This window comes from Anser anser (genome assembly GCF_964211835.1).
Source record: "Anser anser genome assembly, chromosome: 12".
Taxonomy (NCBI): Eukaryota; Metazoa; Chordata; class Aves; order Anseriformes; family Anatidae; genus Anser; species Anser anser.
Genome location: NC_139733.1, coordinates 5,812,533 through 5,825,876, shown reverse-complemented (window position 1 = coordinate 5,825,876; position 13,344 = coordinate 5,812,533). Strand labels below are relative to the sequence as shown.

At 35.4% G+C, this 13,344-nt stretch overlaps 1 protein-coding gene across 2 annotated transcripts in view; it reads left to right on the top strand.

Annotated features, from left to right (window-relative positions):
* The window catches only part of SYN2 (synapsin II), a 176,868-nt gene that overhangs the window by 122,186 nt on the left and 41,338 nt on the right, over positions 1 to 13,344 (top strand). For both annotated transcript variants that reach the window (XR_014571707.1, XM_083796293.1), the window contains exons 6-7: positions 7,929 to 7,991; positions 10,436 to 10,578. Coding sequence is in view for 1 of the 2 variants with exons in the window: in XM_083796293.1 (XP_083652419.1) it covers positions 7,929 to 7,991; positions 10,436 to 10,578 (206 nt within the window). In the remaining variant the exon portion in view is untranslated. The remainder of the gene's footprint in view (positions 1 to 7,928; positions 7,992 to 10,435; positions 10,579 to 13,344) is intronic.

The window sequence follows — 13,344 nt, the reverse complement described above, 5'->3', positions numbered from 1 at the left end:
GAATAAAAAGCCACCTTCATTATTTCATTTTTAATTTCCTTTCTCCAAAGTAAGCAGAGCAAAATTAGATTTAGTCTGATGCATATTCCACAAATAAATTACATGGAACTAGAGTGGTTAAATGAACTTTGCTTGGGGATTATTGGAAAGATAAATATTTAAACACTGAACTTGAGGTAAGTCATGTTTATGAAATACCTATTTTTTTTGTGTTGCAACTTTTTTTTTTTTCCTTTTTCTCCTTCTATTCAACTCAACCATGAGGACATTAAAGTCAGGATGAATGCCCCTTCAAAAAACTGTTTCCTGCATTGTGGACAGCAGAGCACTTTTTTTTTTTTTTTAATCAGATGATATGTGTCTAGTTTTATTTTTATATACAACAATGAATATATTTTACATTATATCTTAGTTAAATAATCAAAAGTAAATTTACAAGAATTCAAATAATCTCTTGAAAATAAAATATATTATGTAACTGTAAGTATTGTTTAAAAATACATAAATTGCAGAAGCACTTACAACCCTTTGAGCAGTTCAGTGTACGAAGCTTAACTTTTAAGAATTTATATTAAATTGATAGACTTACAGTGATGCAATCACAGGATGAGACTAGGAAACCTGGCTCATAAACTTCAGAAAATTTCTGAAAGAGGAAACGATATGCGTTATTCCCATTACATACAGGAAGATACAAAAAATAACACAGATGAAGACTGTAGTGGCTAGTTAAATAACCACCTACCAGTTAACAAAGCAACATTCACATCAGTAATATAGAAGATGATAACGGTGCCTTTAGGTATATATAGGTATGTATATATATCAAACTAGAATACTTATTTCTACAATAGAAAGCATGATAAACACATTTATGAAACCTTTAAGTGCCCAGATATTAAAGATTAGTTAAAATGTAGGTAGATAGATGTTGCTTATCTTTGTAAAGTCAATACAAATAATCTTCAGTTTTAAAACAGATGCAGATGAAATTGCTTCTGAGTGCAAGTCAGCTTCATTGTTACCAGATAACTTCCATGAATGTAATTTATAGTCTCTAGTGTATTTTGGTCAGAAGTTAAATGTCTGAAGTATCTATAATGGTCAGAGTTTACTAAATGGCATACATTTTCAAATTTAGCCTAATTAAGAGCATAGGGACTTCATAGCTAGCTAAAATTAAATATTTATTTAATTTATTACAAAATGGAAACATATTTTGTAGCTACTCGTGGTGTTTTGTATAGAGACCTCTGTGCAGTGTAACTGCTTAGAAAAATGTCCTGCAGTGCCAGTAACCAACAGGTTTCCCAAGCAGTAGAAATGGGGATGGGGTGCATTTTGGCCATTGAACCTAAACAGGACCAGGCATACACAGGTCCGTGAGTTCAAAGTCAATGCTTAATTGGACAATTCCTTCAAATTTTATGATGGTAAAATCATGTCGCACTCTGCAACTAACTTGAATTCCATTCAGGGAAAATAAATAACTAAGTAGGATTTCTGACTAAGAGCTTTAGGCTTGGCTCAGGTTTAGAAGAGAATAAACTGACAAAGCAGAAATACGTTGTAAGAAAGGGATGTCAAATCTCTGATCTCTGCGCAGATCCTAAAAAATGAACCTGCATTCACTAGACTAATAGTGCTGCCAGCTGCCTCTAGTTACAACGTATGTTTTGTTTCTTTTTAAAACACAAGTTAAGTTTATTTTGTCAGGTTCACTGGAAGGACATGGCTCTTGTTGAGACGTTCAAGTTACAGGACTTTTTAACCTGATGCTGCTGCTGCTACAGTGGAAATTCAAGCACAGGACAAAAATTTCAGTTTAAAGGAAATCACAGTCATGAATTCAAGAGGAATAGAAGCACTAAGTACACCTTAGTAAGAAGTACTCTGGCAGATCATTTTTTATTTTTCAGTATAGTGCATTGAAAATACAGGCAGCAGTATAGTGTAAACTGGAGGTCTTTAAAAGACATTTAGATTTAGAGCTTAGTGATATGGTTTAGTGGAGGACTTGTTAGTGTTAGGTCAGAGGTTGGACTAGGTGATCTTGGAGGTCTCTTCCAACCTAAATGATTCTGTGATATTACAGTTCTTCATGAGCACAACATTAATCAGATAAGTGTTCATGAGCTTTATAATCTTGTTAATTAACTGCTCAGAGGTCACAGTTGTAGCACCTATTTTAATACCTTCCTTTCTACAGAGCAGTTTTTATATTCTGTAATCTTCCCAGGTTTTCTCTCACCCTGTAGCCTTTGTTACTGCTTTCCACCAAATTCATTTACAAAACTGTGATGTTTATTGAATGTTATCTTTTTCATTTTCTTCTTTTCACATTTCATGCTTGATGGTGTCTTCTTGTTCTGCACCTATTACATGGTAGTTCCAAAAGGGTGATCTCAACAAAACAAGCGTCCCAGGCTTGGTAACTGTTTACTCCACTCCCCCATATTGCAGACCAATGGATGTACCCACATGTTTTGAATGATGCTAATGAATACTTTTACAAATATTCTCTGTGTGGATAACAAACTAAATCTTCTAGGATACGGATTCTTTCCTTTCTCTCAACCAGAAAAAAAATAATAATATATATATATACATATATATATATCCTCTGCCAACTTTGGTGAGAAGATGAAAGGGGAAACTGTGTTTTATCTTTATTTTTTCTTCATATTTGGCTGGCAGGGTATTCTTAGTTTTGAAAGTGAAATACAGTCTGTACACAGACAGTTGGCTATTTACCTATGTACATCTGCAGATCTGAGGCCAGGAGCTTTCACATCTTTTTGTGCTCATGAGCTTATCTGGAACTCATGGTTTTAATGGTTATCTGATGTCTCAACAGTTGTTCTGTCAGTACTTACTTATCCTTTCTGAGTACCTGTACCATTTGACTGGTGTCCTTTTAACCACTTTAATTTGGCAATTTTTTCTCATATTCTAGCAATGTCAAAGGCTAATTACAGAATTTTCTGAAATTGAACATTCAGTATTTCACTGTTCTTTCACTGTAATTATTAATAAATGAGATCAGAGCAGAAGTTAGGCCAGCCCCAAATCTTTTATAAAAGCAATATGTCTGACTTCCTGGAAATATCTTGACATTTCAGAAGAGCAGTATGGTATTATTTTGCAGCTTTTAGGCATTTTAAATACATTCTGACCAGAGACTACAGAATCTTTAAAGTTAATTTGTGTTTGAAGTCCGTTCAGTAATCATCCTAGCAATACTGAAAAGGGGTGTTTGATGTAATAACTTACATCAGCAGAAGAGTAAAAATCCAAAGCACTTCACTACTCTTAATATCAACAGTTGCCAAAAGCTTTGTGGTCTCAAGCTAGCTAATCCAGCAGATGTCATGACATGGTTCTGAAAGACTTGATAACATTAGAAACATCCTTCTGTGATACATTTCAAAACTATTTGTTGTGAATGTGTGCTTGCCTTAATTAGCGTTTGTTCAGCAATTTGAGAATATTGGGTTAAATTTCTCCCTGGATTTAGTAGTTCTGCCAGTATAACTTATTCTTGAGATAATTCTTTGTCTATTATATATCTAAATAGTGTCATTACAACTAGAATTTGCATTGTATTTTCTCCCCCTTTCCCCTTCAGGAGGGGGAGTGAGAGAGCAGCTGTGGTGGAGCACGGTTGCCCACCCGAGTAAAACCACCACAATGTCAAGCATGAATGAACTTCCAGTATGAAGGAGCTCTGTATGAGCAACCATGAGATTTTTTCTGGTTTTTAAGTATGTAAATTCTCGCTATTAGTATATGATGGAAAATCCTAAAAGCTATCATTTCAGAAAAGCAAATTCAATGGTAAATATTTCTCATTTTGAAATTTAGGAATCTAGCATTCTCTTGCCCAGATTTTAAAGATATTCTCCTTCAGAATTTTTACTACTTCCTTTCATCTGCAAAACATGATAGACTTTTGCTCTATAGATAAAAGGAGCACCTACTCCTAGTAGTACCTTGTTGTAGTCAGCGTCTTCAGCCATGCAACTTATTCCAAGCTATTCTAAGTTGCTCTGCAGAAATGAAACTTCATATTAATTATAAAATAACAATGTGAGAAGTTAAAACCACAGAAATGAAAACATATAGACTGAAACAGTCTTTTTTAATTTTTAGTAGCTGATAAAACATTTTAATACTCGATGTCATTATTTTGATTAATTACATTGTATTAGCAAACATAAGTAATGTATCTCAACTGCTTTTTATGTAGGTTCCAACAAAGAGCTATGACAGGTTTTCCAGTTGTTGCTAATATTTATTACCAACCCAAACATATTTATATCTATCTTTGGAAAATTCTATTGCATGTTTGACACATGTATTCTCCTTTCTCACTAATTAATAATAATACACTATAGTTTATTGTATTGTTATTTAAGTTATAGTAGAACTGTTTATACTAAAAAAAAAAGTAAAGAAAAAGAAATCTAGATATATTTCAGGTATGTTTTATGTATATGTAAGAGATCATGTGGTATAGACCACTTCCATCTCTCATACATATGAACCTGCCAAATATATCAATGCAATTTCTGTTGCTGGTCTTCCAATTTTGAATTCTGATTTTTTCCATTTTTAATTGTCACAGCAGAATTTATACTTATCCAAACTAAAGAAAACCTTTAGCATTATTTTCATAAAACAGCCCCTTCCCCCCCAGCAATACAATTGAAAGAAAACATGCAATGACTCACATGCACCGGGGGAGGTTTAGGTTAAAAATGAGGAGACATTTCTTCTTAGAAAGAGCAGTTAGGCATTGGAACAGGTTGCCCAGAGAGGTGGTGGAGTCACCGTTCCTGGGGGTGGTCAAGAAAATTTTGGACCTGGTACTTAGGGACATGGTTTATTGGGTGACATTGGCGTTAGGGGGGTTGTTGGACCAGATGATCTGGGAGGTCTTTTCCAACCTTAATAATTCTGTGATTCTATGATTACTATCAGCTCTATTTAAAACTGATCCATTCATACTTGCTAGACCTTCTTTCAAGGTAACTTACTGCCAAGTAACTATACTGCAAATTAAAAGGAAACCCATGGAGCTGGTACATTATCAGTGTCAGTTTCGTGGTTGTATGTACATAATGTTCACCCAAATGTATGAGAAGTCTTGAGATTGCCTGTTCTGCTAAGATGAAGTAACAGAAAAAAACAGATTGGGAAGAGGTGGGAGGAGGACTCAAACTGAGTTTTCTGCAATTTCAATAAGAAATTTCAGTTTTCGTGATAGCTTGATAGAACAATACCACACACAACTGGAAACTAGTTAGTATTAGCAAAGTGACTGTATGAAGGCACACGTGTAGAGCCTCCATATCCAATGGGTGAATTGTGGTAATTACAGTAACAGCAGGAATAAAGAAACACTGTTAAAAAAGCAAAATAACTACAACTTCATCATCTCTGGATTTGTGGGCCTGTCACGGTGATAGATATGAACAAGGAAAGCACTGGGATAACTTAATATTTCACTGCCTTCTATGCTAGGTTTTTGTCTGTCTGATTTTGAAGAACAATATTCAGTGTTTTTTCTCTGCAACAACTTCTTCTCTTTGTCTATATTGGGATGTGGTATACCACATGAAATCTTGATATTGGACTCCAGAGCAAAAAGAACAGTATTACCTTAAATGATGTTAGCACATTTTTCTAAGGGAGAAAGCTTTTTTTTTTTTTTTTTTTTTAGTGTTTGTTCCTGTGGTCCACAAAGGATTCCACAGCTATGGAATCACGGGAAAATACGTGGTCCTCTTAATTACAGGAGTGCCATTTGTATTGCTATACTTAGAGGTCTGCCAGCATTTCCATTACAAAGCCTGTTTCAGTGGTTTATAGTTCAATCACAAAAATGTGCTGCTGCCATTATGAATCTTGAGTCAGGCAATGATTTGTTCCCACCTCCTCAAAATTGAAAATAAAATAAAATAAAATAAAAAAGTGTCTGGTTTTAAAATATGAAAGCAATAAATAACTAGATGTTGACTATATAGGACTTCGCATTCCTACAGTTTAAAAAAAACTTTATTTTGAAACTAATCATGTTTTTTAATGCTTACATGATTATAAATGCCTTTAACTTAAATTGGTTAGATTGGAACGGCTCTAGAAAATTAACTAAAACAGCTAAATGTATTCGGCATTCAAAGACCAATTCTTGAAATGCTTCTTGCGCCTCTGTAATAAAACAGAATGTGTCAGTATCACAAAGTACGCTTTCATGTACAGCTCGGTTACATCCTATATTCCTTACTTCAGGATAACTGAGAGCATTGAACTGACTATGTAAGTGAAGACGTGTAAAGTGCCACTAATTAAATATATTAATATATTATATTAAATATAATCCTATTGTACCTACTTTAATTTTACTCTAAAGTTAAATTCTCCTTTGATATAATATACCTTTTTCCTGTTTCGTACTATATCAAAGAGATAAATACAAGTATTTTAGTATAATAAATTTTGGAAATAAACAGCATGCAAACACTCCCCTAGTAGTTTATTGGATGAATTACTAAGGGAGCTCAAGTCCATTACTTTATATGTGAAGCTTGCTCTGTTCATGCTCACAAATAGAAATCTCAGCTGCAGCTGGGTCATACAGCAACAAAAATATTTTTTCCAAAAAGGACTATTAGGAGGTTATCTTCTCTTATGTCGGAGTACCTCACCAGTGAATTTATAAGTTTATTCTTAGCAAAGGATGTTCAGCATTACAAGAGAAATTTCAAGCTTCTCTTGTAGAGCCCTCAGTTCATAGTCACCTTCTGTTATGACAATCAATATAATTTTGGAGGGGATGGGGGAACATAAGAAAGCAAGCTCCATTATATATTTTCCTACTAAAACAGCCATAGACTTTAGTCTAAGAAATATAAGGGGGGATAGGAAAGGGAGGGGAAGGAATAGGTCAAACTGATGCCAGTGGCACATCCTGTTGAGCAACAGTGAAGTGAGTGGGAACTGGGAAGTCAGGAGATACCAGCCATCCGCTGTGCCTGTTAGAAAAGCTTCCATGCTAGGTGTAGGAAGTTACAAAAGGGCTGCAGTGATGGGTGTCAAAAGTTCCAGCTACACTGTGACAGGCACACCAGATATGTCAGTGAAATTCTAAGTGGATCTTCCTTAGCTTTTTTGTCATCTTTGGCTGCATAGTCTTTAAGGAGATTAGAAGATAGGGTCTTTTTTCTTTTCCTTCCTTCCACTAACACCGTATAAAGCATTCAGAGGAGGATAAAAATGCCCCCTGGAATAAGAGCACTAAAATCTGGGACAGAAATCTATGAAACTTAAATTAGCGTATCTGACACTGAAGAGCTGCCATGCTGTAAGTAAACACCAATCTTGAAGCTTAAAACTGCCAAGAAACAGAAAAACAAAAGGCAGTGAAGTTTGAAGTGTCTAGTGCTTCTCCAAATCAAAACTTATCTAAAAAGTTGCAAATATTTTTATGATAGTTCACAGAGGGAGATTTTTCCATGAACCCTAACCTAACTTTAATATAATACTCCTATTGTGCATATAGCTGCTTCAGAGGACTTTTTCCTAAAATGACTTTACAATAAGCAAAATTAACTGCCTCTCAAACTTCTTCCAGTAAATACTTATATTTTGCTGAAACTAAACCTAGAATAACCAACATCACTTGTGATTTTGTGATTAGCTGATAGACAGTAAGCAGAGCAAGATTTAACATATCCCAGTTCAATATAAATTAACACTTATGGTTAAATGAAATATCAGAACAATTTGTAGATGCCTGTTCAAATTACCATGTGGCAAAAACAGATTTGGCTACATTATGGTTGTTTAAATGATTTTCATAAATAATTTAATCATTTAACTCCTAGTTGATTTCTCTAACATTTCTTCTTTGTTTTCCCTCTTAGCTAACAATGCCAACATTTCCTGTTGTTGTGAAGATTGGACATGCTCATTCAGGCATGGGAAAGGTGCAGATGCTACTTACTGCATGTTAGGAGGCTGGGTGTTTGTCTAAAATAAATGCATGTTCCATTGTTTCCTGGATATTTTAACTTTTCACTGTCCAAATTCTGTCTCTGATCCTTGCTCTTGCAAATCTCTGCTTGTCTATTATTCAAGAAAGCATCTCTCTTTAGGAAAATACTTGCATAATGCATAATATATTTTCACATTAACACGTAGTCAGGCAGTTTATGTGTTGTCCCGTGTAGGACAGTTTTGGAAACAAACTGAGATGCTTTCCTGAAGCTGAACCTTGTTTATTAATGTAGTTGACTGTGGTGAAACTATTGAAGAGTCAAGGTCTGTCTGTACAATCCAAATTTTTGGACCTGGGAATCTAGGAAGGTTTTGCCTTGGTTCTCTGCTAGTTTCAACTTGATACAGATTTCTTCTTCATTTCCTGTCTTAATGTATTCTCTGTGATTGTTTCATATCACTATATAACTGCTGCTTTCTTTCTCCAAAGTAATTGCATTTCAGTGGTGAGTACAGTTGTTTTGATACCACTTATCTCACGATGATGGTTCAAGGAATATGATTTAAATCCCACTTTCATTGATGTCAATGAAAATTTCTAGTCATTACCGATTAACCACCTTCTCTCACTGAAAACACTTTAATGCTGTGTTTTAGATTTTAAATCATCAGAGAATAGTTACATTTATCATCCTGAATCTCCAGAAGCTCCATAACATAATATTTGCCACTAGCAACAGAAATAGAAAGATGATTTATTTGTATTTTGTTCATTAATTATGCAGCTTGTATATTATATTCTTTTGCCTATGACTGTTTTATTTAGTACTTAGTAAGTCAGTGGAACTCTGGCAGCCAGCTTAATTGAGAGCAGAATTAACTATTAATTACTTAAACTGTGGTTTCTGTGGATGGCATACATGAAGTATTATAATGTTTATACTGTATTTTCAATATTCACCTCTCGTTTATAGAAAAAAAAGGAGCTATTTGACAAAAATATTCAGCATATCAAACGTCTACAAATAAAAATAAATCTAGTGGGTTTTTTTAGCTATAAAGTATTTCAAGTCTTTAAAGATTAAATGCCAGTCTTTTGTAGTGAAATGTTTACTGTCAGCCCAAATAAAGGTTCTTCTCATACCCTAGTCCTCCCTAAAGGGATTACTAGGAGTAGTGTTTCCATTTGTCACAGACTCACATAAGCTATTAAGCTTTCAGAAACTGAGTTGAGACCACTGTATCTGGTTCTGTGGCTCTCAATCAACAAATTACTCTGTATTGTTCTGAATCTGAGTTGAGAGCAGCAAATACTTAGGCCTTATGACTTGTTTTGGCTTCACAAGATACCATTTAATATGCAAGTCCTATCTCACAGCTGTGACCACTGTTGCCTACAGGTCCCCTTTTAAGCATCGGGTGACAGTGGAAGCAAATGGAAGCAAAAAGATGCTGGACTTGCCAGAATTTGCAAACTCTCCTAATATTAGATAGCGTGGTACATACTAATCTCTGCCTCCTTTCCTCACCTTTCTGAAATGTACTTTGGGTTAATGCCTTGTTGGAGATATAGTTTCCCTCTCCTATTTTCTACCAGCCCTGAGACTTTTCTAAGTCACTTTTTCTCCCCCATTTCAACCAGCTTCCTTTGAACTCAATGGTAGATGTGTGCCCTCCCTGTCCCAAAGTAATACCTCTGCCTGCCATCTGTCCTCTAAAGTCTCCTTGTCCCTCTCCACTGAACCAATATTGCCCAATTTTCCGCCTCCCTCTTACTTCAAGATGTTATAATTGGTGGTATTAATACCCATCGCCATCTTATCGTAGTGTTCTAGATCTAGGAAATCCTACTCCTAGAAAGCCCGACTCCTTGCAGAGAAGTAGGACAACTGATTCTGCTGTGTTGAGCCAGCCCTCTGTGTTCCATGTGAATGTACCTTCATCAGGATGTCTTTACCCCTCATCTCCTCTCTCATGGGAGATAAGTGACACAGATGTGATAGTTCATGGTGGGCTCCGTCTACAACCAGTTACGTGAGCAGTTTAGAAAAACAAGAATTGTATATAAATTAGTGTCACACATTATCACACCTTTGAAAATTCTCCTAAAAGCTGCAGATTCAAAAATTATCAATCAACACTACAAAAAAAAAAAAAAAAGGAAATAAAATTCGAAAGAAAAATAAAATCTACTATTTGCAAGTTGCTTTCTACAGATGAACTGGTAACATTTTGCCTAGAAAAGCAAATACTTTAGTGCAGGAATGTTACAGAATCTAGAAATCAGATAAAATATCCAATACTTTTTTATGAACTCATGCTATCAAAAAACATATTTCTCATGAATGCCATTTACAACTGAAGTCTATATTTTATTTCTAATTGCTCTTTTTCCTTTTGTATATGCTGTTTATTTGTGGTATGATGACTACAGATCAAGGTAGACAACCACTACGATTTTCAGGACATAGCCAGCGTGGTAGCACTTACTCAGACCTACGCCACTACTGAACCCTTCATAGACTCCAAATATGACATCAGGATCCAAAAGATAGGCAGTAACTACAAAGCATACATGTGAGCCAAAAACTTATCTTCTTTCATCGTTTATTTCAAAACTAATAAGCACCAATAAGATTAAGACTGTTGGATGGGCTTCTGAGTTGAAATGTGGTGACTCTGTGCCTTCATTGTCATATTCTTCAGAAATACAGTATGTTAGACTTTCTGTCTATATCAAGACTTTTTTCTTTAAGTTGATTGTCACTGAGAGGAGGAGAGTAACACAAAAGGTGAGCCTATCAGAGTGGTTTTCCTGCTGACCTTTAATTATTTTTTCATTTAAAGAAATGGAAGGGGATTTGTTTTCTATAGAGGACTTGTTTTTGTCAAATTTTCTCTTCCTCTAAGGATATTTAGATGGCATTCATTCACACAAACCTGAATGACAAAATTTTAATGGAAGGAAGTGCTCTTCTTTTAACATAACAAATGTAAGAAAATCTTACAATGGCTTTCACATATATGGGTAAAAATCTCTTCTAATTTGAGAAGAGCCCTTGGAGGATCCAGATATGTTTAAAGATTATGACTATAGGGAGGCTAAGGTGGTGTTTCAGTTTTAGACATATTAAGCAAGAGTAGCAAAACAGATTATGAGGTATTAGCTGAGCTATGGTAACTGTCTTTATGCATTTTTTTTAACTCTTTTGGCTATGATTATCATTTCATTCATGTTGTTAAGACAAGTTAGATTATCTCATGTATTTGTTCCCTCATGCTTACAGTTCTGAGGCAGGAAAAACAACATGGATAAAAATACACGTACATATACAGATATACATACAAAGATATAATGCTAACAACTCCTGCAGCATTGGAGAGATAAAAGACTTCTTGTATATTGACATTTGAATTAAAAATAAATTAAAAAAAAACAACACACACACACAGTAAGGGACAGTCAAATTTTTACTAGTGTTTGGGAAACTAGTGTTTGAACTTTAAGCAACCTATAAATATTATGAGAAGCAAAAGTTGGAGCTTGGTTAAAGAAAATGCATGAAATATTTTTTAATATTAAAGATAGAGTTGGCATTAGGTCTCAAGTAATTTAGAAACAACCAACAAGCTCTATCAGAAATGCAGAACCTTCTGCCCAGGGTGGGGGCAAAGAGCAAAATCTATCTCCTTCGGTTGGTATTGAAGGGCCATGTACTGTGACTACCCCCCGTGACATTACTCTCACAAGATCAAAACTGTATGAGCAACTACTGGCCTCTCATGACACCACAATTGGAGGGGTATTTGAGAATGACTTAATAGTCCATCTGCCTCTCACTGTGCATCTGAGCAGAAGAAAGGACAACACAGAATAGGGTGGACATACTGTCCCCAAAGGTCAGACCCATCCAACAGTATGGACACTCCATTCTTCTGCTCTATTTTGAACACAGAACTATAAATTTTACAAAAAATGTGTTGGAAATCTGAGTTGTGTGCCATGACCAAGGCAGAACATTCAAATAAATTGCAAGGTTTTGGGTGGTTTCTGTAATCCTTGATCCAAAATCCCTGATTTTGAGTGTTAGCAAAGCAAGCCAGAAACTTTATATCTCAAGCTCCCTACAGAACTTCAGATGTGTTGGGCCTACCCTAATACACAGCCTCTCCCTATAAGCTTAAGAATCAAAAACAAATGCTTTTGAATGATACAACTTTTAGTCCCTGGTTTCTCCAGGAAAGTCAATTGCAATTCTGCTCATTTGTCTGACATTGGTGTTCCAGACTGTTGACTTTTCCTGGCTTTAGCCCCATAATTTGAGGCATCCATCCTACTTTTAGGAAAAGTAGCACCATATTCCTACACCCCAAAGTCTTCTATATCTGTTCAAACAATATCTTGGTCTGGATTCACCCTTTCCCAGACAACTTCTAACTTACCTCGTCTTATCTCTTATGCCTTAACCTTCATTTCTTATTGCCCCAGATTCTTCCCTGCTCCTTTTATTCTACTCAGTGACATTCAACAGCTGTGCTCTCCCTCTACTTCCAGTCACCAGTCAGCCTTCTTTCTCTGTCTTAGACCTTTTCATGCAATTATTTCAGCCTCTTCAAGGCTAGGATAGTGCTTTTCTCTCTCATGGGTGGTTTGATAGGTACTGTGCTTTTCTTGTGCTCTGCTAGCCATCTCTCCCCTCCTCTCTTGTTTATAATAAGCAGAGTTGATTTGTCTCTATCTTACAGCTCCCAGGTGGCGCAGTCTTAGCAATAAAGCCCAACTGTTAACAGTTATTGACATACCTCCAGATACCAGAAGTCAGATGCAATATTAGTAACTTGATGGTTCATTCTCTATGGTAGAACCTGGACCACTACATTTCACAGGAGAGAGCCCTACATTTTTTTCCTTGACTTGAAATTAATATTCTGTTTAGTCTCTGGAATATTTTTTGTAATAGTCAGCCACACAACATTTATCATTTTTAAACACGAATGTTTCTTCTTCGCAGAAGAAGCAGTTGGCCTAAGGGACAGGAAAAAAAAAAAAAGTATAAAATGACAGTCTGTTCTTGCTACCTTTTATTTATTCTTATGTTTCTATTCCCTCAGAAACTGAGTTCATCCAGATGCTAAAAGCCTAGCAATAATTTTTTCTCTAGATTCTTTCATAGAGTTAAATCACAAAAATTAAATACCGATCCATTGTTAGAAAGCATCATGAAAGGAGAAGATTTACCAAATGTCTGTAGAATTCTTCATATGCATACATACACATTATGTCAGTGGTATATTGTTTTACAGCTGGTTCTCATTTTGTTCTGTGACACAGGAACAGAGTAC